We start from the raw sequence: 23542 nt of genomic DNA, 5'->3' as shown, positions 1-23542 counted from the left end.
TAACAAAACAGTGAAGATGGAACTTGGAGGGTGAAGCAGTATTGCTAGCCAGAGTTTGGAGAGCTATTTTTTAATAGCAAGATACAGCAGAATAAAATTGCATTTGTCAGAACAGAATGAGATGGCACCTATAAAATAAAATTGCTCTGGTCTATCTCTTCCCCCTTTTGTTGTGTCACTTTGGTTTTAACCTTGTATTTCAGCCACTTTTAATAAGTGACAGACAAATCAATGACTTGTGACTGCGTGTAGATGTGTTTCTGTGTACTAAGAAAAACGCCATTTATTTGATTGTTCCCTACTTCTAGACTTACAATCGTAGCATGTTCATAAAGCTTGTTAAGATTCTATAGCTATCTGCTTTCCTGCTGATGCTTGTTGTATGCAAAATACAAAAGGAGATTCTGCTTGCCTAATTAAGGCACGCTCTTTTGCTGAACAAATCTTTTGTGAAAGTTCTGTGATTTGAAAGAAAAGGTTTTGCCCACAAGAGCGGCCAGACTGCGGGGGCTGGACAGGAGCGCTGTCGAGCAGTGAACGTAACGCACTGCGGACGCGTTAGCCCTGAGCTGGTGTAGTAATGCGGAGTAAGCTCTTGCGTGCGAGCCTGCAGGGGTCTGCGTTTGGTATGTATCTGTTCACTGTAGTTCTCCTCATTCGTTTGTGTCTTGTAGATGATGAACTGGTGGTGAATCCTAAAGTATTTCTTCAAATCAAGCTGGGAGATGTTGTGGAAATTGCACATCCCAATGATGAATACAGGTGAATTCTCTTTTTGCTGGTTTCAGTCAGGTGTGGTTAGAGCACTGAAGGGGCAGGTTCACGTGCAGTGGCCTCTAGAGTGAGAGGCTCTTAGAGCTGATATAACTTTGCTTCAGGATGCTGCCATGTTTTTTTCTGCCTGAAGAAAAGTAAAGGGGATAACTATAGCAGGAGGTCTTCCTTGAATTTCTTGGAATTCTTTGTGTTTGGTGTTAGTTTGCTGGCCTTTCATAGGACAAGTAGCACCTGAATATAGAGTCTACAATGTCTTTATCCTCTTCCTAGAGCTGCTGATACCTAATGATTATTCTTCCATCTTATGGTATATCCTAGGCAAAAGTAAAACTTCCTGGCCAGCTATAAAAGCGTAAACCTAAGAAGCTGTTCATCCTGCAGGCCGTGTCTGAAAAGTAGGAGTATACTTGTACGAGGTTCGGAGAAGTTCCTGTGTGACTGACTTTCCCATTTAGAGTACCATCTTTACCTAAAGAGTACTCTATAATTATAATGGGTGTAAAGAACAAGACCGGGTGACCAGCAGAGAGGATGATATATGAAGCTTTCTAGAAATTATTAATGTTTCTCTTTAGCTTATCCCATGCTCCTTGTTACGAAATAGTTTTCAGAGAGTAATTTACCAGAGTAGACTGTTGGTATCTCAACTTATCTACCTTTTGTCTTTTTTGTATGCTAGTCCCCTGCTTCTCCAAGTGAAGTCACTTAAGGAAGATTTGCAGAAAGGTAAAACTCTAGACTCATAGTATGCATAGTAAAATCATAGACAAAGGTTGTGTGATTGGGCTGCACCTATGATTGGCTAATGTATATATTTTAACTTTGTAAGAAAATCAGTGCTTTGTCTGTTTAGGAATGGAAGGATTATAATTTTCTCGGAAAACGAATAGCCAATTTTAAATCGGCTTTTGATTGAGTAATGTGGAGTATAGTTTAAAGAAAATAATCTTTTTAGCCTTAAATTTTTGTTTCTGCATTCTGAGTGTATATCTTTTCTTCTTGCAGGAATTAACTCAGCCTAAATTTCGAGTTTATTTTGCCTACTTTGATTTTAATGACTCCTAACTTGGGCAACAGCTGAAAGAAGCTGTTGTCTTTTGCTGAGGCCCTAGGTGTTTCATGACAATCTCACTGTGTTGCTTTTGTACTTGTAAACCACTTGAAACCTTTTGGGGACGTTCACTTCTCTGTTGTCCTTTCTCGTTTTTGTGGCAGAAACTATAAGTGTGGATCAGACAGTTGCACAGGTGTTCCGACTGCGGCCGTACCAGGATGTCCACGTGAATGTCGTTGACCCAAAGGTGTGTGGCTTTGCAACTTCTTTCCATCCATCCCTCCACTTAGCTCAAATCGGAGCCCTGTGAATTTCCGTCTGCAGTAGTATTGGGGGGGAAAAAAGGCATTTATTTTTTATTGAAAGGTATTTAGCCTTCTTTCCTAAGAAAATGAGGTTTGGGCAATTGAACTATTTGTTTGTTTGTTATGTGTCTCTTTCTTCTCTCCCTGCCATCCCTGCTCTCTCTTTGAAGTCTATGGACCAGCTTCAACACAGCTTGATAGAAATTTAGGAATTTCCAATATCTTTAAGTTCCAGAAATTCAGGGTAACCAGGCAGAGTAAAGAGAAACAGTAAGCGGCCCAGTCAAAAGAAGAGCAATGGCATGGATTTGCGTTATTTGACACGAGAGCCTTGTAAGAGAGGCATCCCTTGTAAACGTCCCAACTATCAGAAGAGCTTCAGTCAGAGCTTACATTCAGCACAAGACAAAAATCTGCAGCAAACGAGACTTCCTTAATGTCATGAACAATGGAAGTAATTTGTTTTACTTCTGCCTCCAATTTGCACTGAGACTTGTAGAACAGATTTAGTCCTTGGGCTTTTTCTGGTCACGTTGTGCAGTGTCTTGCAGCTCGCAGTAGTTCAGGTACACGCCCAACTTTGGCCGTTATTCTGATGGGACTTCCCTTTTATCTTGCATCTGCTAGGAGTGTTGACTTGATTTAGAATGGGCCTCCCTGTAACGTTTGGTTCTTAACAGAACTGATTGAAGGGCGCTACTTAGAAACAACAAGGAAAACCCAAGCACTGGTTTTCTTCTGTTTCGCAGGAGGTGACCTTGGACTTGGTAGAGCTGACCTTTAAAGATCAGTATATTGGGCGTGGGGATATGTGGCGACTGAAGAAAAGTTTGGTAAGGCTTCTACTGTCCTTACGTGTAGGGTGGAGGAGATGACATACCTTTTTCTTTGCTTGTTGTAAAAGAAAATAAGTGTTTTACAAAATACAGAAAACTGAGGACGAGACCAGTGTCAGCAGCTCCTGAGGAACTGACGCTGTAAGTGGTACCTCACAGTTGGCAAAATGGATGTAAAGGTGTTGCAGAAAAAATTAATCCCATCATTTCCTGCTCCATTGCAGTAATGTTAATTACTAATGTTGAGAGTTTTTTTCCTTATATTCTGGATTTTAATGATTTACTACATTTGGAAGGAATTGAATCCAAATGTTTGTCAAGTTAGAAGGATGCTAAAGTATCCCCTCTCCGATAGTACCACTTAATAAGCAACTACTAGAATATTCTCTTTCTGCATCTCTGAAGTGCAGCCTTTGGCTCTTCTAAGAGCAGTGAATTAGACAAATGAACCCAATAAAAGTTCATATGTGTTACAAACTATTTTCTGTTGTCTGTTGCAGAGGTTCTGTAGGCTGAGAGAGTAGTAAATATGTTCAGTGGTTTTTGTGATTTTTATGGCACAAGTCAGATGTTTGTGCACGAATGGGGTTTTTTGTAAATTTGTCTGCTCGCTCCGAGCCTGCTGTTCTTTTAATACCTGTAACTATTCTTTCTTAGGTCAGCACATGTGCGTACGTCACCCAAAAAGTTGAATTTGCGGGTATCAGGTCAGTGCCTCCTCTGAGGGCTTACTGTTACTTATGACTTTAGATTAATGAGTCCAGAGTATCCAGTTGGAGACTCTTCTCTGAAAAATCCTTCACGTTTTATTGTTCTCTTACTCTTCTACAGATTCCTGCCTGCACCATGGGGTGGGGGAAGGCTTCTGTCTGATTTGGGGTGGAAGAAACTAATAGTAGGGCAGCCAGCCACACTTCTGGCCTCTGATGAAGGCCAAATAATTTTCCTTTTGCCTCTTATACTATTCCCCCCTTCCCAAGGTGTATGAATAGTTCAGATGAGGGTTACTTCAGTGGCTGTTGAGATGACAAAGGGACAAGGAAACGTGCAGATGCAGAGGGAAATGGCTGGTTGACATCTCTTGGGTTAAAGATCAGTTTTTAACCAAATAAACTTCTACTCTGTCTTCAAGTCATCCTTGAATACAGATTTTGGTACATCCCTTATTTGCTCAAATATTGATTCTCTAATCTTCTGGTTAGCAAATATTCTGCACTCCTTTTCTTCCAGGGCGCAGGCAGGTGAACTGTGGGTAAAGAGTGAGAAAGTCACTTGTGGATACATCAGTGAGGACACCCGGGTAAGATTTCAGGAAGCAGGGGAAGGGAAGTTTTTCCCTTCCTTTCCCTGCCGGGTTTCTTGTAATTCTATCTTGCTTGCAGATTTGTATGGATCATTTGAATTGGCTGTGTTGTAAGGTGAAGAAATGCAATACATTCAGGAGAATGGGTGATTAGTAAACCTCAGCTCTTCTGCGCTGGCAGCATTAGGAATTACTCAGGCTGCTGAAATGCCAACTCCTTAGAGGGGAAATTCCCTGTGACGCAGTGGGCACAGTCATATACGTTGCTCTGTAGTTAACTTCTGCTTTTGGCCCTTTTGGTGAATGTACCTTGTTTTAAGTAAGATCTTTCATTCCTTTGCAGGTGGTCTTCCGCTCCACTTCTGCCATGGTTTATATTTTCATCCAGATGAGCTGTGAAATGTGGGATTTTGATATTTATGGTATGTAGGTAACTGACCTGCCTGATTGTGAATGTGGATGGCAGCAGCCATCCTTTCTGCCCCTACTAGAAAACTGCCACTACTATTTATTTCTGCAACTACTGGAAAACTAAAATGTCCTGCCTTCGGCCTAGGCAGTGCTCCAAGGCACGCTATGGCGCTCTATTAGGTCCTTACTTGCAGTGCCATGCTTTTGTGTCCCCTGGGTATTCCATGATTTTCCTGCCCCTACTGTAGGGCCTGGGTACCATTATCTCACGGAGGAAATCAAGGGGGCCAGCTGACTATGAACCCTGGAAGGGTTTTCTGTGGATATGAACATGTTTGGTGATGAGGGCAGGCGCAAGCCTGTGTGAATCCTGAAACCAGAAATGTATGGAAGTCCTGTGCAAAGAGGACCTTGATGTTTTGGATTTCTCTTGACTTTGGCTTAGCGAGGAAGGAAAAACCCTGCCTTAGCCCAGGTAGAGTCGGTGGGAAGTGTTAAAACCGTAGGCATTAAGAATGAGTCACTTATCTGTGTCATTGTCCTATTTTTTTTCTGGCTTAATTCTTTAGCAAACCTCTTACTACTTCCTTTGACCGTGTGTTCAGGCATATGTAACTAGGCAACTATTCAAAACTGAGCAGGGGATCAGTTGTGCATACTATGCCTGAAAGATGGCACAGATGCTTCCCCAGCATGCAGCGAATGTGTCGGAAAACTGAATTTAAAGGTCAGATCCTTTTGACAGTGAGAGTCTTGTTTACATCCTCTGAAACATAGTCATGCTTTTTAATCTTTTTATCGTCTTTGCTTTAGTGATATTATTATGCACACAGCTGCTCTGATTCTAATAAAAATAATTGTCCTAGAATCTCAGGGTTAAATATACCCCGTAGTTGAATTAACTGCTGTTATTTGATGCTTACTTTGCAGGGGACCTATACTTTGAGAAAGCCGTGAATGGTTTCCTTGCTGATCTCTTCACAAAATGGAAGGTAAATAGCTGATTTGAGTTCATCCTGTTCTGAAACAACAAGACAATGCCATCTTAATGAGCCCATTGATGTGCCAGTTTGAGGAAGACCCAGGTTGCGTCAGGCGGTGCTAAGATTTACAGGACAGTGCGAGGTGGCTCCTGGGCATCAAAAGAGTGGTTACTGCAGGTCAGCATTAAATCATACAATATATGCCAAGTGATCCCCGTCTGTTGTATCTGCTGGGTTTGTGTCAAACAATTTGTTTGTATGGAGGCTCTGACTGGACTGAAGTCACTAAATGTGTGATATGGTTGGCTGTGCTTGTGCAGTCATGCACAAGTCTGTTTTACACAATTTTATTTGTTCCAGGACTCAGTTCCAAATATTTCCCCGGTACAGTGTGTAATCTGTTTAGTGCTGCTGTCTTTTAGCATGAGGGGGTTCCAGGTTGTAGTATATGGACCACTGATGATGTGCAAGCTTCTTGAAAGTGAGCTGCTTCAAAAACAAAGGAAGCCTCCCTACCTCTCATGGCTGAACAGCCCAGAGCTGTCTCCTGTCTCAGTGCGTGATCTGTCTCAGAGCCAGGTACAACTGCTGTTAGCAGTACTGCAGCAGACTTCCTCTGACTTGAGAGTGAGCCATCTCGGTACTCAAAAAAAGGCATATATAAAATCTGCAGCCTACATTGAAAGAATAGCTAGACGAGGCAAGAGAGTCTGAAATCCTAAATGTGTAATATCTATGCATAGTACAGCTCGTGATGGTCCTGAATGTTAAGGAGAGCAGGAGCGTGCTCAGCAGATTCGTCTCATTTTCAGTGTGCTTTTTGTCCATTGGAGAGTTATTAGGAGCCCTGCATGGCATGCCTGTAAAATGCCTGTTTTGCCGTTAGTACTGCTATACCGTGTTGGATATGGGCCTGAGCGATGCTGGGGCTCACGGGGCTTTTCAGGCTTTTCCTTCCGAGGGGATGGCCAGCATGCTCTTCGCAGCGTCGTTCCACTGCATGCAGCAGCGCTGCAACTGTTTGGTGAAGTTTTAATGTTTTATTTCTCTGGAATTGTTAGGGGCACCTCTCTAAACAGTAACAAATAAGAATATCAGTTTGTCATGAGTACGTATAAACAAATTGAGTCAACTGTCTATTTTTTAAACAAAAATCTTGTATCTTGGCAACTGTAGAGAGGAGTTTCTTTAGACACTAGTGGAGAGTGCTCCTGTTAAATGTGGTATAGCCTGGAAGCACAGAATCTACAGGGCAGACCATTATGCTATTTCCCAGAGGCATATGCAGCGCTCATGCAGATACATTAATACAGCAGACTATCTTTTTCTAGTTACCTTTGATCCTAGGTGTGAGGGGAAAGAGGGTGTTACTGTATGTGTATACATGCAGTTTTCTACTGAATGTGACCCTTAAGGTTTGTTTTTTTTCATCTGTTCTTCCTGGACAGGAGAAGAATTGCAGCCATGAAGTGACAGTGGTTCTATTTTCTAGAACATTTTACGAAGCAAAATCTATAGGTATGTAAATTCTGTATTTTCATGTTTCTGTTTTTAAACCTATCTCCTTCTCTATTGAAAGTTGGTCACAGGCTGCCAGTGATTTTTTTTTTATGCCCATGTCCAAAGTATTCCCTGCCAAGCACAGTGGATACACAGCTATTCTTATGAAAGTACTGCAGTGAAAACCTTGCGTAGAGGAATATATGGCAAATTTTCCTCATCATACTCAAGCTGTCATATTGTTTTAAAAGCAATTTTAATATTGTGTAGGAGATCTGATATTTCTCAAAGTTGTTTTTTTTTAAAAATGGAAATAACAGCTCCTTACTCTAGAAAAGATGAGTCATTTCTATACAAGAGCATAGGATAATACGTGCTTTTGCTTCTGTTTGAGATGAGTTTCCTGAAACGCATCGTGCATCAATTCGGCAGGATCACGAGGGAAGATTTTATGAAGATTTTTACAAGTATGTCTTCCTCCCAGTTCTTTCACCTCTTGTCCCATTCGTGTGGAGAATATCATGTTATTAACCGTAGGACCTTGCAAGGAATTAAGATAGTGAGAAATGTCTATGCCTGAAACTGGCAGCAAATTGAAGAGTAGTCCCCATTCCATCTGTGAGGGCACGTCCATATTTGCTAAGTCAGTCTTCCACGTGCATGTGAATATTGTGTTGTCTGTGCTCTGTTGGAATTGCCAATAAACTTAAAAGTTCTGTAGTGCCGGGAGTAGTTTCTGCGTAAGGCTTGGCTGTTTTTCAGATCTTTACATTCTTGCGTAGTTGAAGATGGTGCCACTGCTGAAACCCCAAGTGTTCCCGGTTAGGGGCTGGCACTCCTTGGCTCATGGTCGCTACAGATGCAGCTGTCGAAGCTGTTGTTTGATTCTGAACTTGGACTTGTTAATGATCTTCCTGCTTTGCAGAACAGTGATCCTATTTGACATATAATGTTGATCACCAATTTAAAAGCGAGAGATTATTCTGGCTGGGGATGTGCCCAGCTTTGTGTGTGCACCTGCACCTTAGTGATTGCTACAAGTATGCAGCAGTTCTAATGTGCTGCCTAGCAGAAGGCAGAAACACTCACCTTTGTGTGCATTCCTTTTTCTATAGCTTGTTCATCCCTTCTCACTTCCTCTTCGCAGCTTCCTTTCGTGATCCTCATTAAGTTGTGCTCTTTCTAGAGTTGTAGTTCAGAATGAGAGACGAGAAGAGTGGACCTCATTGCTTGTGACCATTAAAAAGCTTTTCATCCAGTATCCTGTGTTGGTACGACTAGAGCAAGCAGGTACAAGAATCCTCCTTTCCCGTGCTTTTACCCTTTTGTCTCTTTTTTTTTAATTTCTTTTTTTTCCAAAGTTGTCCGTAAACTCTCAAGTTTCAGTTGGAGTCTGGTATTGTCCTACTTAATGCTCTCCTGGCTAGGCTATTTTGCTTGGGCCTTTCTTTGAGATATACCAATACCAATTTTGCCTGTAATTTGTTGGAGTGATAGGATTTACTATAAATGCAGGTTTTTGTTGTTTTGTTTTTTTAAAACGCTAGTCTATACAGAGATGATAATTTTTTTTTCTTTTTTTTTCCTTCTGAATGCTGGTCCAGAGGGCTTTCCTCCAGGTAACAATTCGACCTCGGCACAAGGGAACTACCTGGAGGCCATAAATCTTTCATTCAATGGTGAGTTATGAACAATGGATAAAAATAGACAGGGGAGGAGCCGTTAAAGCAGTTGCCAATAAAGGGGTGTGGACTTGTGTTGCCTGTTCCTTGACACTGCGAAGAGGAGGGGAATGTTAGGTGGTTAAGTTGGCAGTTCCAGCCTCAGAAGAAATTTTCTTGTGTGTCTCTGGAAAACCAGTGGCTCTCAGATAACTGAGTATTGGGTATTTTGGGCTTCAGGAACCACTTCCAGGGCCTTGTTGGAATGAAATTTTTTTTTAGCTGTGTATCTGTATGAGAACCTCCTGGAATAGAAGTTGAAATTTTAAATTATTGAAGTATTTCAAAATCAGGTTAGATCGAATGTGATTTAGGTGAAACTGATCCATCTTTTTTAGCAGGGAGATGGATTTGATGGGCTGGAAAGGCTCTCCAAAGATCTGCTTTTTGTGATTCTGTACATCAGGTGTCATTCTGTCACCTTAATGGCTCTCTTGTTACTCCCATGGGAGGGAGTACAGGATGTTATTTAAAATTATTAGCAATGGACTTTGCCTTGTTGAGGTGTTTTTGGGTTTGTTTTGTTGGTTTTGTTTTTTTTTTTGAGATGTTATAAAGGAAACACGAAGCATATGAGAAAACCATTCCTTTTTATGTATCTGGTTCCCATCTTTTCTTCTCTTCTGCCCTAACCCCTCTCTTTCCTGTAGCTTTATTAACATTTATTGGTTGGACAAGGCTGTATACAAGCCCTCTTATGCTTGCATGTGCTTTGTGGGGAGTTGTTTAATACCACTGTTAATAGAGAGTTGCCTCCCTTGCTCTGAAAAAAAACCATCCAGCATCTTTTTTCTTTTAAAGTATTCCCCAATTCTTTCTCTTAGTGTTTGACAAGCATTACATAAACCGGAACTTTGATCGGACTGGCCAGATGTCTGTGGTTATCACACCTGGTGTGGGTGTATTTGAAGTTGATCGACTCCTTATGATTCTAACCAAACAGCGGATGATAGACAATGGTAAATACCTAACCAGATGTATTTGGAAAAGCTCTAGCCTTTTCTTGTTATGAAAAATTACTTATTGTAACTTGTGTACTCTGGAAAGAGGGGCTACAGCTGGAAGACTCGTGTCCACACTTCATATTGACATGGGCAGATTTTCAGAGAACTTATAGGTGTTTAATTTCTTTTGTTTGTGATAGAGAACTTAATCTGTCCATGCAGACCTTTCCCTGAAAGGATAATCTTGCATGACTTGCATTAGTTTAGAAGAAACATTTCTTATCTCCCCAGTGACACTGTTGGTTTGTAACCATACATGGGACTGTTAACTACCATTTTCAGTACAATTACATCTTAAAATCTATTATGAATACAAATTGGGCCTTCAGCTCAAATTGATGGTCTGTTTTGGCTTAGTGTATCAGTCCTGTTGGTAGATAGCTGAACTCTACTGTTCTCTGTTTACAGGGATAGGTGTGGACTTGGTATGCATGGGAGAGCAACCATTGCATGCTGTACCACTCTTTAAGGTAATGCATGCTTCTTTTTCCTTCTCTCTGCTCCTACTAGAAATGTTAGTCATTTTGTGACTAGCTAGAAACAACTGGTTCCTATGCTCCTGAATTGCTCTTACAGCTCCATAATCGCTGTGGACCTGGCGACTCCAGGCTGGGCGATGACTACAATATTCCGCACTGGATAAACCATAGGTAGGTGAACTCTGTCAGCCTTTGCTACACACTTTTGCTGTGCTTTCCTCTTTATAATCTGCTGAATTCTCTTTCTTCTTTCATTGTTTATTTCCTCTGCTCTCCTTGCGAAGCAAAGACATATGTTATAATAGTCTTGCAGAACTAGGAGTGTTCTCGCAGAACTCATGGCATTAATGCCACATATCAAAGATGATGGGCAATTTGCAGAGGAAGAGGTCTTGATCTTAAGCTCTCTTTCCAGCTAACTTAGTTCTAGCCTTTAGCTATGCTCGAAGGAAGTCAGGAAGCTAACAAAAAATACAATCACTTCGACTAGATTGGTTATTAGTGAAAACAAATACATCCCAAATGAACAGTTACGGGTAGAGAAAATGTGGATGACATGGATAAATGTTGGAATAGTTGCAGGAAACACTGAGGCTCAGTGTTACGTTGCTTCACTCCAAGACATGGTAGGTTTCCTTTCTGCTTTCTGTTAAACGTTCTGTGCCGTAATACTCTCTTCTTTCCCTACACAGAGAGATCAGGGCTCAGGATGAAAATTACCTCCTCAGTCCTTGTTCTGCTGTAGGGTTTTTTTTTTTACTCTCTCTTTTAATACTTCATTTTATCTGCATGCATTAGTTGACTGTCCTGACCATTTACCATTCATGGGTTGCTTATACCCAGTGTTTTCGAGTGGCTGGAAGGCATCTGATCTTTGCCATAGATGAAAAAGGTGTTTGAAGGCTTATAATAAGGCATTATTTAAAAGATTCGGATGACAAGAAATAGATCTTAATGAACACGTTATTTCAAGTGGGAGGAGGTCTGTAGTTTTCAAGCAGCTGATGTGAGTCATTACGGTCATGTAAATCAGGGTGGTGTGAACTGCACAGTACTCTACAGACCGTGAAAGCGGATACCTTTATGTAGAAAGAGGAGGTGAACTGGGGAATGCAGATGTCAGCACATTAAGAAGAGGTCTAGACTGAGGCAGTATGGGAATCAGAGGCTGGTCTTTAAGGAAAGAGTAGCTTCTCTCAAGTTAACCATCCATCAGTGTTTTCTATATGTTGTCTTGTGCAGAGAAAGGTATCCCCTTTTCTCCGTCTAATAGCTAGCTCAAACACACGGGCTATTTGCTGTGTAGCTAACCAACTGTGTTCGGTTCTTAGAAGGCAGCTGAGCCACCCTGTTTTTCCTTGCAGTTTCTACACATCCAAAAGCCAGCTCCTGTGTAACAGCTTCACTCCACGGATCAAGCTGGCAGGAAGGAAAGTAGGTACCTTTCTGATTTATCTTTTCTTCTTACTAGCTTGTCAGATACCTTTTCTCAGCCAAGCATCAGAACCTTTCTAGCAAGTATTCCAACAGCTGTAACTAAGTTTCTGTGTTAAAAGACAGTGAAAGCAAAGCTGTAATGGTTGTGGTAGGGATTGTGAATGAGGGACTAGTTTGTAAGTCTTTCCTTTCTAGGATGAAACTAGGTGAGAAATGTTTTAGCCACCATAAAAATTAGAGTTTCATTCTGTAACGAAGAACTTTGTGGAGAGGAAGAAATGTGTTGAGAAAGATGTGGTTTTTACACAGGTTTATGACTGAGTATCAATATTTAACACTTCTGAAGTGGTCTGGCTGCCTTGCTGAGTCAGCAGGATAAACTTTAATCTGATGCTTGATCACACTGGGGGATATTTCCTTAGAACATGCTGACTGTCTCCCTTCTCTTTGTCTTTTCTCTTGCTCTCTTTTCCTCTTTTTTGGTTTGTTTTTTTTTGTTGTTTTTTTTTTTTTTTGGGCACTTTGCACTCCCTTTGTTGGACCCTCCAGCCACTGACTGAGAAAGCAAAGAATAACCGAGATGCCTGTGAGTAATTCTGTTCTGGAATGATTTATCCCACTGACTCCCAAACTAACAAACAGCTGTAGTAAGACAATGACACTGCAGCAAAAACACTACTGATGAGATGCAGGAAGGGACAAGTGTTGCAGAAAACCATCAAAGCCACATCGTCGTGATCCAGGATGCTAATGTGCATATATCAGTTGCCTTCTTGGCAAATAACTAATATGCAGGGGTGAGGTTCTGTCCTGGCTGCTTGTCACCTGGCTAGCAGAATAGATGGTACGAGGCTGGTGTGCCAGCGGTATTGTTCGTGGACAGGGGGGCATTCACTGGCTTGGGACGTTGTCAGTGCTATCACCACAGAGTTACGGTGGGAGAAGTCTGCATTCTTCTAATAACACCTTGTTTTGGGAAGGTGTACGTTCTAAAAGTGAGGCTGTCTGTTGTTTCAAAGATGCTTTCCAACGTGCAATTCCCTTGTGAGGGAACTTGAGGCACCTGTTCATACAAGGATTGATTTGTGGATTATTAATTCAATGTCTTGGATATATCGGGGGAAGATATCAGGGCCTCAGCCACCCTGATTCAGAGGCACGAACTTTGATAATTCAGCTGCTCCAGCTGTTCTGCTCATGAGACTTCTGTAAGTGATTTCTTTTGGAAGAGGTGCTTTTCTTAGTGGTGGGAGTTGGATACTTCTAACTTGCAGATCTTGAACATTCTTGAACGAGGTTGCAGTGCTATGTGATTTTTATTTCAGCATTAGGGGCTCCAAAAGATGCTGAGAATGCCCTGCCTATCCAGGTTGATTATGATGGCTACGATGCCCAGGTGTTCAGACTGCCAGGCCCATCCAGAGCCCAGCGTTGTACCACTTTCAGGTAAGAGGCTTGTGAGCATACTAGTTCTAGAGTAGCCATGTTATGGTGTACTTCTTGATGCATAAAATGCTTTGAGAAATACAAGGAGAATTAAGCTCCATGTGCTTACGATTGAACAAAAAGCTTTATCTGTAGCTAGTATTTATGGCTGGTTGTCTGGTATTTTACTTCTAAGATAGTGTGTGGGATCTAGGAAAAGGCATAAGTATACTTTTTCCTTACATCTTTAATTTTGTCTGAAGTAGAAGGAAGGTAGTCTCCCTTGCTAAGTTCCTAGCAGATTTTCCAAGCTGGGTGAGAAAGTACTGGCACAATAGACTTGCACAGAGTTATAGAAATAGCACTAGTTTGATGCACTGCTTGGTAACTGGTGCTGAACGTAGAGTGGTGGGGAATCTTCCCTGAAAATGATGCCTTTATGAATGAGAGAAGAAACAGAGGAGCTGAGTGCAGGTTCTCAAATATTCCATGGCCTTTCCTCTGAGAAGAAAGGCTAATTATCCTCAGGTCCTGACCAAATTCATTGAACAACCTATACATTTTAGTGCTTTTTCAGGAATATGGCATTGATGAACTTGAAGTATTGTTTTTTGCTTTCCTTCTTTCAGCAGTATTGCCTAAATCTGAGGAAGCTGTGCATGTGGACTCACTTGTTAATATGAGCAGCTTGTAGAAATCCATGCTGGAAGTTGCCAGTACAATTTAATGTAGTTAATAGTTCCAAGTAGTTTCCCTAGAGCTATGTGTTCCTAGCACTGTAGGCTCAGGTCTGGTGTCTTCTAGACCACATCTATATTACCAGCTTGGTGTGCTGTCTGTAGAATTGCATAAAGAGTTGAGCATGCTCTTTTCACAGCCGTTGTGCTGGAAGCATTTTAGTGTTCTCTTCTGCTATTGTATGATGCACAAAAGTATATAGTACCCACATAGTCAAAAAAATAGTGATAGCTTCCGTGTAGTCCTCTTCTTGAGTTCACCTATTGAATATTGAGTCTCTTACATGACTTGGGCCTGTTCAAGCCCCTTGATAGCCCAGGAATTAATCTCTTTTTCGTATCGCTGGACATAATCTGTTTATTTTCAGCAGGTCTGTGAGGGAGAGAGAAAGTCGTACCAGAAAGAGCTCTAGTTCCTACGATGTCTCATGCAGCCCTTCTCTGCAGAGCCGCACGCTGCCCCCAGAGGAGGTGAGGAGCCAGGCATCTGATGACAGCTCACTGGGCAAGATCTCCAACATCCTGATGATCCCACGGCCTCATCTGCACCAGTGTGAAGTCAGCAGCTCTTTGGGCTATACCAGCACCAGAGGTCAGCCTAGGGCAGATGGGAAGGTACCTTAGGTGGTGAGAGGGGAGAGAGAAGATGGAAGTTTGTGTTGGCCACTGCCAGGCCAGCACAGGGGAGATGGTGCTTATACGAGCATTCATGGTACACCTTTTCCGCAGCTCCAGCTATGGCTGGGTGTGCATTCTCTCTTTGTTATCCTTGTCCAATTCCATTGCTTTTTTTTTTTTTTATTGGCTTGTCCTAAATAGAAGTGTCCTGACACTGATTTGCTCTTTTCCCTTGTCTGTCGCCTTCTTTAATATTTGACTATTCTCCTGTGCCTGCCTGCAAATGTGGACATATACAACTAACTTTTTATTATCCAGGTCACCTATAATCTGTCAAATGAGAATTGGCCTTAGTAGTGAGCCCTAGGGGACCCTGCTTATAACTTCTCTCTATGGGGATTTGTTGTCATTAAGAGTCACTTTCTGGATCCTTCCTTTTGACGACGTACTGCTGAGCTATCTTGGTGCGTTAGCAGTGCTGACGGTCTCCTTTTTTTCCTTCCAATTTAATTTTGTTCTCGGACAGTATGCAATATCTTCCACAAACCCAACTCATTTCTAGGTAAATTGTATTCCTCCTGCAATTGCTTGATCTTCTGTAAAAATCTGTCCCTGAAGGCTCTTTATGTTTTTGTTTTGTTTTGTTTTTTTCATGCTGTATGTCACCTAATACCATATTTATCCTGTTACAGGAATTGGACTTACTGGTGCAGAACTGCTATCACACAGTGTACTTCACATTACATTTACCTTTCCTGTTTTCCCCTGCTGTCAGTTAATATACACTTTTTTTTTTTTTGGTATTTCTGTTACTCCTTTAGTCTGAAGGATAGTCTTGTGACCCAGCTGAAGGTGTGCAACTGGATGGGGATGTGGGTGGAACAGGACTGGTGGGGAGGGAAGAGTCAGAGTAACTGAGGTTTTTCACATGTTGTAATTGGCAGTATGGAGTGGTGAACGAGACCCTTCCTTCTCTTTGGGATTGCCATTTGTTGAACAGAGTAATTGCTACTTAGTCATCTAGTTTATTTCTCTCTCTTATATCTAAATAACGGCACTTCTGGTCTACATTGAACAGTAACGACTAACTGCTGGCTTGCTGAGATCGTGTCCCATGTCTTCTTGAAGTAATCCCTTATTTCACTGGTTCAAATCTGAATGTTACAAAAAAGGCAGATGTTGCTCAGTTGTGGCTTCTGCTATGCCTTTGGTACTCGTCCTGAAGGTTCTAGTGTGTCAGTCTTTTGATTTCTCAGGAATTCTCAAAGCTCCGAGTAATTCTTCGTAGTTGACTTAGCAAGTGGTTTCTTTATGGCTTCATTTAGTATAAAGTGACACAGTATACAGCAGTGCTGTAATGGCAGATGAAATAATGCTCTTTCTGGTCTGGGTTCTTGTTTACCTTGTAACTTGCAGACTGTATTGAAATTGCTTTCAGCTTTTCTCCCTGCCTACTCCTCAGCTCTCCTTATTGCCACTTACCCTGGGGAATCTTTATATCCCGAAGCAATTCATTCTCTTTTGCTTGGCTTCTGCGTGATCTCACGCTGACTTTATGTTTTCTAGATGTCCTTGAGAACATGCTGGAGTCTCAGCAACGTGACTCCAGTGCCCCTGGGAGGTTCCACGTTGGCAGTGCAGAATCCATGCTGCACGTTCGGCCGGGGGGATACACGCCGCAGCGAGCGCTGATAAACCCCTTTGCCCCGTCCCGCATGCCCATGAAGCTTACATCTAACAGGAGGCGCTGGATGCACACGTTTCCTGTGGGTAAGTGTTTCATAGCGTATGAGATTGCTGCTACCTTTCCCTTGTCTGAGCGTTAACACATCAAGAGAACCAATGTGAACTCTGGCATCTTGAAGTGCTCTGCACTGTAACAGAGGCTGAACTAAGTGTATAGACTTGATAAATCAGACGTCCTCTTTTTGAAAATATTACCATCTATTGGCAAACCTGCAGCATCGGGACTGTGGAACAATCTCATAGTAGATAGAGGCTGTTGAAGTGAATCATAACTATAACTTGGGGTGACTTGCAGGTGCTGAATTGTTCTCATACTTGTGTAGCGCCTTGTAAGTAGGCCCTCCAAAACGTTTAAAAGAGTATTGTGCTTTGCTGGCTTCAGAGAAGATGCCAGAGGTTCAAGTCTTCGAAGATTTCGTAGACATGCTTTCCCAATTCCTGTTAGTTAGCGTTGCCTGTGTTGTTGACAAAAGGAGGGTACAAGCAACTGAGGAATCAATGCAGATGTGGTGATTAATGATCAAACTGTAACGGTGTAGGTCCGTCAGGAGAAGCTATCCAGATCCATCATCAGACCCGTCAGAATATGGCGGAAATGCAGGGCAACGGGCAGCAGGATTTGACACATTCCTCTGCTGAGCTGCTGGAGCTGGCTTACCATGAGGCAACGGGCAGGTGAGGTCCTTAGGACGAGTCTGTGTAGACTTTGCATGAACATCCCTTTTCCTTAAAATTTTATTTATGTTATAGTAAGGCAGTTATAGGTTGTGATGTTTAAGTTTAATAATATGTTGTGTCAGTGCCACGTATGCAGGATATACTTTTATTTTGAGATATAAAGCTCTTTTGGCGAGGCTGGAGATGGCTTACCTCCCCTAATCCGGGGAAGGTGGTAGTTTATCACAGAGAGTTTGAAGTGGATAAGCAATACAATGCATCATTCATGGAATTGTTCAAAATTGCCTTATGAAAGCCTGTGTCTTTAAATCTTGACTTATTATCCCAATAGCTGTGACTTTCATTCCAGAATAGAATATTTTTTAGCACAGGGCGTAGCTTTGCCTCACAGTAACTGTTGAGCAGTTTCAGTGCTATCCGTTCAGTCCTGTCTTCCCTGCGTAAGAAATACAGCCATCATAAACATCAGCGATGGATTGCAAATGAAAGTACCTGTGTTCGTAAACTAATTCTCTTCTAAAAAAAACGAGCCGTGGTCAGTGTTGGGAGTTCATAGTGATAGTTGGCTGCGAGAAGCAAAAAAGATCCCAGTGTTACTGGATGTGGCATGGCTGTGGGGAGGTTGTTTTTACAGTCAGAGAAATGAGATCGTTCATTTCACCTAGGCCATTTTTCAAGCTGCACAGTTGTTCTCCAATCTCCAGGTATTGTCTTACCTGTTTTTATCCGATTTGTTTTTTTTATTGACAACATTTTATCCGTGTTTTTCACTCATTACTAACTGACTAACTGTAGTTTACCAAAAATGTTTTGGTAGCTTGGGCAACCTTAGAATTGCCAATAGGTTTGTTTCTTTAGTCAATAACTTTCGTATCTTTCCTGCTATGTGTTTCTTTCCTCTTGCATGCTTATAGAAATTCATGTTATGTATTGTTTCTGGATGTCCAGGGTGAGTGAGGACACTGCTGCTATCATCTGCCATTTTCATCTTCAGGGCTTTTTTCCCTGCTATCTTCAAGCAGTCCTTCAGGAAATTGCACTGCCTAATTAGTCTTGAAATTGTTGTCGTCTCTTACACTTTGTATTGTCCTTCAGAATACTCTGATCTCTTTGTGTTGCCTAATTTTAATATGACATCATCCTCACCAACTTTGTTCCCTAGTCCTACTTCAAGAATAAAAAAAGCCTTTTTATCATATCATAAGTACATCCTAGCGTGCTAAAGTATCTTGTCATTAACGCCAGTCTCTTGTGCCATATTCTTGACAATTCTTTTTCTTGCTTTCTTTGTGGTCTCTGTGGATGACGTGCTCATCCAAAGCAATTTGCCAGTCTTGGAATCCTGGTTTTATAGACCATGAAATCAGATCTGTAAATAACTAGCTAAGTTTTATTTCTCTTCCGGGGGGTATGTGCGTAGCTGGTTCTGCACCGTCCTGCAAAGATGGTGCATTGGTTATTGCTAGAGGCAAAGAACAAACGGCATGGACAGATAGAGAGTATTGTTACAGCCTCCTCTGTGCTGCTTTTGTGCCTGTTACCATCTCTGCAAACATCATTCAGAGCGTGGTTTCACCACTGGCTCAGCTGGGACAGCGGGCTGATTGCTTGTTATTTGTTATGTCAGCTCTTGTTAAAAGCGAGGAATGGCATGAGTGAGGAAAGTTTGTGTAATACAGGCTGTTCTCTTTTTCTCCAGACATACCAGCTCTCGGCATCCAGGTGACAGTGCCTCTTTCCTGAGTTTCAGCGGAACAGAAGAGTACTCTAATGGTCTGGCCGGCAGCAACGGTGCAGGTAACGCAGCAGGGACAGCGCATGGAGTGGGGAGAGGAGCCCCTTCCTTCCTAGCAGTGACAAAGTTATAGAGCCAGAGGTCACGGAAGGTGGGTGGACCTGGCATTACAAAGTAGGAAGAATCAATAATGGAAAAACAATTTTCAACTTTGAGTGATCTGTTAATGCTCTTACTTGGACTTTTTGGTGTGTGGTAGTTTTGTGGTTAGTTTGTTGGGTTTTTTTGGTTTTGTTTAATGTGTCTCTGCTTCTCTAGGGCTGTCTTATAAACTGTAGGATAGGAAGATGCTCATTGTTTACATATGATAAGCTCTCAGGCAGTTGCTTAGTTCCATAATAACAAAGCACTGACGTCCAGACACAAAAAAATAGCTAAATATGCACTGGTATTGTTCAGAATTTTTTTCTGGGTGGGGTTGCCTTACGGTGCCACCTTTAGGATTAAGAAACATGTTTGAATATATATATTTTACACATACAAGCTGATGGAAAGAATAAAGTTGGGTTGTATCTAGATTTTGAGAGAAGCTGTAAAAGAGCAAGTTTGTTTTGCACGGTAAGTTCTGGGATTCAGTGTTTTCTAGCATTTCTCATCATTATCTACACATGCACTTTCTCCAGATGCTAAGCACTTTGAACACGGCGCTGCTTATACTAAATGCTGTTTACACAGCCCAAATATTTCATCACATTTTTGAGAGAAGACACGTATTTGTGCTTTCACTTGAAGATTAGCACTGTCTTTCTTACCCTACCCAGACACCTGAATTAGTGGAAATTCTCAATATTTCTTTTGAATCTTGTAAGTGGAACAATGTGCCACACCAAGCATTCTGTTGTGTTGTCTGGTTTTTTTGCAACCTACCTTCTGATTTTATGGATATGCTTTTTAGATAGGCACATGGGAAAAAAAAAAAAAAGACCTTTTGGACTATAGCATTCAAGACTTCTGTTCTTTTTTCAAAACCAATTTAAAGATTATTTAAAAAAAATAATTCACCCTTCTGAATTGCATTTGGATGAAAACAATTATGTTTTCCCCTATGTTCATACCTTGAAGAGCCATAAAGAAGTTAGCAGACTTAATTTTCTTAGGTCTCTCTTGTCTTGTGTTCACGTAGTTGCATTAAGTGATTCTGTTCTGTTGTTTCCTTCTGCAGATTTCATCTGAATACATTTCATTTTCTTGCTTTACTTTTTTTTTTTTTTTACTGCCTTCCAGATAGACTTTGTTTGTTCTCGCTGTTGCTAAACTGCATTTCAGCTGCTGAGTATGATTTGCACAATGTAGATGCAGAGCATATCCTGGCAATTAACATGCTTGCATTTTATAGCAGTCTTTTGTGTCTGTAGATTGGATATAAATCATGTACGTGGTGGAAGTTGATCTGTGTCTGTCTTTGCGAAAGTCGGTATGAGCACCTTCCCTGACTAAACGCCCTCGGCCATCTGTAGCTGCCGCGCTGTGACTCAGTGACTTGACTTATGTTTCTCCCTTACGGTTTGAGTCACCTATGAAATGAAACGTTTCTTTTTTTTTTTTTCTTTTTATTTCCAAAAATATGATTTGTCAGTGAGTCTGGTTCTCCTCTGCTGCCCACAGCGTGTTTTGCTGCCACGTGGGCTTCACAGTGAAAAATCACCCCATCTATTTACATTGACATTCAGTATGGTGTCTCTGTTGGCCAGCAGATGGTAGATGATCGTTCAGAGCAAATAAATCTTGTTGCAGTTCCCTAACTAGATGGCAGATGGCATCAGCGGAGTCGGTGAAAGATGAATGCTAATCTGAGCCAGCTCCTCTGCTGCGTTACTGGCATCATCATGGAAGCTGATATCCATCCTTTCTGTTAGTAAATGCTATTTAGAGGAAAGCTATGATGTTGATATCAATTTCCTGGATAAATCTACATAAAATAGTTTTATAAAAATGGCTCCTTTTAAATGTTTGGAGGCTTCCTGAAATTTGTATTTTGATAGATGCCTTTTAAACCAGCAATTTTTCTTGTCTCCTTAGCTGTTTGTTTCCTCTCATGTTTATACAGCTCCCTGGTGAACCAGCTCAGGGAACTGATCCAAATGAAGAGGAACTGGGGTTTTCCTTTGCTGTATGGATTGTTTCACTGTGACTATACAAATATTGATGCAAATACAGCAGACTATATGAAATGGAGACTAGGAAGAACTGGTCAAGGGGTACCATAGCATCATGTTGGCTTAGTGTTCACTGAGCTGTAGTTTTAGCATCTGTTTTCCAGGTTAATAGGCTGCTTAGAACAAATCCATTTGACAGTGAGAAGAATCGTAGTGTCTTAAGTCCTCATCAAAACTTAAATATAAATTTTCAGTAGTCTTAAGTCCCTTATTAGTCTTTATTTAGGTTAGTATAAACTGAATTTTGCTCAAAAACTGAGCATCTCTTCAATAGCTGTCATTTTATCTCCTTTCACAATGAATAAAAAATTCCTTACTATTCTTTCTCAGTGAAGTACGGACCAAGGTAGATCTTACAGGTTGAAATGTAATGGAAGTTGCTGCCTTTTCAGAACATGGTAGTTTTAAACAGTCTGTAATTAATATATTGGACCTATTTAGGGACACTGAAGGCTTAATTAATAATTTTCAAATTCTTAGCCTGGCAAGGGATAAAAAGGTAGTTTGTATTTGCTGAATCAAGAAGATCAACTGTTTGTTTTGTTTCCTCTCTGTCCCCTGGCAGAGAGGTGAAATGCGTACTGGTAGTTTATGCCTAAAAATGTTGGAACTGGAGTAAATCTGTATTGTGATTTTCATAGATTACTCTTTAGAGTCTTAGATAATTAGAATCTTAAATATGGGTTCTCTTCTCCCACCAGGTGAAAGTCTGTTATAATTTCTTTTCTTGCTTCTCTCTTTTATGAAGCTCTTCCTCTTAACTTATCCCTTGTTCATAAAACGAGAAAACCAGTAAAAATTATTCTGGTTTCGGGTACTGAATGTATTTAAAAGTACTTAGCTGCGGAGACCTTGAGATTAGCAAGCTAAATGATTGCAAGTGACTCTTCTTTTTTTGTTATTTGCTTTTTTTTGTGGTACCTACTTCTCAAGATGTGTTTCACCATTTTGGAGAGGTTGTGTTTGCTTGTTTTTTAGCTACTGAACACTTCTAATCAGGTGTTCGAATTTCATCCAAGATGTCTTGTTTGGTTTTTTTTTTTTCCCCCCTCATTAGTTGTCTTTGTGTATTTTTCTGCTGTGCAGAACCCTGAGTCCTTTCCAAGGAGAGTAATGCCATATTCTTAAAACATTTGCATGCTTTTGATTTATTTTTATTTGAAATGAAAGTGAAGTGCACAATTGCTTAAAATAAAATACATATTTACTTCTTGTAGGGATGAACCTGAAAACTCAGAACAAGGATTCCTTGGAAGATGTTGTCTCTAACTCTCCGGATCCAAGTAAGCAGGAGAAAGGTTTGGAAAAGAGTTTGCATAGGTGGGAAGATAGGGAGGGAAAGGGCACGTACGTATGTAGAGGCATCAGGAGGAGGCAGGCAAGAAGCTGAGGAGCCTACTTGGCTTTTGGCAGTAGTTTATTTTGCCCTGCAGTAATTTGCAGGGTCTCCCTGTCCTGTGGTCTCACTGTGATTGCAGTTCTCTGTCTCTTAAGAATATGTGGAACTGGTTGTTGCATTACATCTGAAATTGCCTCCTTACCAGACACTATTATGCAAAAACCTAAAGCTGCTGAACTCTTACTTGCCTCTCAGTATGGAAAGTTTGCTTGGCACCAGCTAACTGAAGCAGCAGTAGTACAGTCAGTTTCTGAATTTGGTATCGTTTACTGAGAAATATCTGTCTTCATCTCATACAAAAACAAGTGTGTGGCTGCTTGAGGAAACATCTGTCCTGTATTACTTTCTTGTGCAGTGTTCCTGCCATTAATGTTAACATTCTTGTAGTAAAATGACTTTCTGTCTGTGAGATCTCTAGGACAAGAAGTTAAGAATTAGCAGTTGGCCAAGTGCCTTGATATAGATCGTTTGAGGCAGGTTAGAATGCAGTGCAGTAGTGAACTGATGATTTGATACAATTTAGTTAGTTTTTGCTTTTAATGTCCAGTTTTAATCTCCCTAATCTCAAAACTGCAACATAACTCTAGGAAAGGGTGTGGGGAAGGATTGCTTTCCAAGTTACTATTTTTCTGGTCTTCCCACCCCTCTGGATCTGTCTTCTGTTTTTATAACTGTAGAAATACTCCCTTTTCTGCTGTTGTACTATTCCAGAAAGAGGCTGGTCTGTCATTCTTTCTCTCCTCATCCCCAGCTCCTTCTGCAGTTGTCTGGGATGCAAAGCTGGTCTGATTCTCTTGTTCAGACTTGGAATGTTGATCTGTTTTATTAATAATAAGTAACTGCACCTGACTTGCTGTAATTTTGCCAGAGCGATGGCTATGTCAGCTCTAGCTTTCAATCAACAGAAAATTAAATGTATTAACTTTGAATGCCATTTGCATGATGGGATGGAATTAGCATGTGCACTGCATTGTTTAACAAACTCTGTCTCTTTCTCTCCCTCCCTTCTTCCCCTCCTGCTTTCCTTTTCCCTTCCCATTCCACCCCTTTTTTGTCCCTGTTGACTTTATGCCCACTCTGTTTTTGTCCCTCATTCTTTCTAACTTTCCTCTTCACACGTTTCTTCCATCTTCCTCTGCACCCTGTTTTTTCATGGGTGACCACATATGCCCCCGTTG

General features: G+C 41.2%; 1 protein-coding gene across 24 annotated transcripts in view; it reads left to right on the top strand.

The window, feature by feature from the left end:
- DEPDC5 (DEP domain containing 5, GATOR1 subcomplex subunit) overlaps positions 1–23542 on the top strand; it is a 47677-nt gene that overhangs the window by 1595 nt on the left and 22540 nt on the right. For 17 of the 24 annotated variants that reach the window (XR_015707203.1, XR_015707202.1, XM_087768625.1 and 14 more), the window contains exons 3-26: positions 675–762; positions 1457–1503; positions 1993–2078; positions 2886–2969; positions 3630–3679; positions 4203–4272; positions 4619–4697; positions 5617–5678; positions 6030–6248; positions 7118–7187; positions 7564–7636; positions 8356–8459; positions 8774–8848; positions 9715–9849; positions 10303–10364; positions 10471–10544; positions 11738–11807; positions 12360–12396; positions 13136–13256; positions 14341–14564; positions 16157–16360; positions 16876–17011; positions 18714–18811; positions 22183–22248. Coding sequence is in view for 22 of the 24 variants with exons in the window: in XM_087768625.1 (XP_087624751.1) it covers positions 675–762; positions 1457–1503; positions 1993–2078; positions 2886–2969; positions 3630–3679; positions 4203–4272; positions 4619–4697; positions 5617–5678; positions 6030–6248; positions 7118–7187; positions 7564–7636; positions 8356–8459; positions 8774–8848; positions 9715–9849; positions 10303–10364; positions 10471–10544; positions 11738–11807; positions 12360–12396; positions 13136–13256; positions 14341–14564; positions 16157–16360; positions 16876–17011; positions 18714–18811; positions 22183–22248 (2334 nt within the window). In the remaining 2 variants the exon portion in view is untranslated. The remainder of the gene's footprint in view (positions 1–674; positions 763–1456; positions 1504–1992; positions 2079–2885; positions 2970–3629; positions 3680–4202; positions 4273–4618; positions 4698–5616; positions 5679–6029; positions 6249–7117; positions 7188–7563; positions 7637–8355; positions 8460–8773; positions 8849–9714; positions 9850–10302; positions 10365–10470; positions 10545–11737; positions 11808–12359; positions 12397–13135; positions 13257–14340; positions 14565–16156; positions 16361–16875; positions 17012–18713; positions 18812–22182; positions 22249–23542) is intronic. The other 7 variants (XM_087768630.1, XM_087768628.1, XM_087768632.1 and 4 more) reach the window with 2 other exon arrangements.

This window comes from Nipponia nippon, unplaced genomic scaffold, assembly GCF_047370975.1.
Source record: "Nipponia nippon isolate SJK-2023a ecotype South Korea unplaced genomic scaffold, ASM4737097v1 scaffold_30, whole genome shotgun sequence".
NCBI lineage: Eukaryota > Metazoa > Chordata > Aves > Pelecaniformes > Threskiornithidae > Nipponia > Nipponia nippon.
The sequence above is the reverse complement of the archived record's forward strand: the minus strand, read 5'-3'. Positions and strand labels throughout refer to the sequence as shown.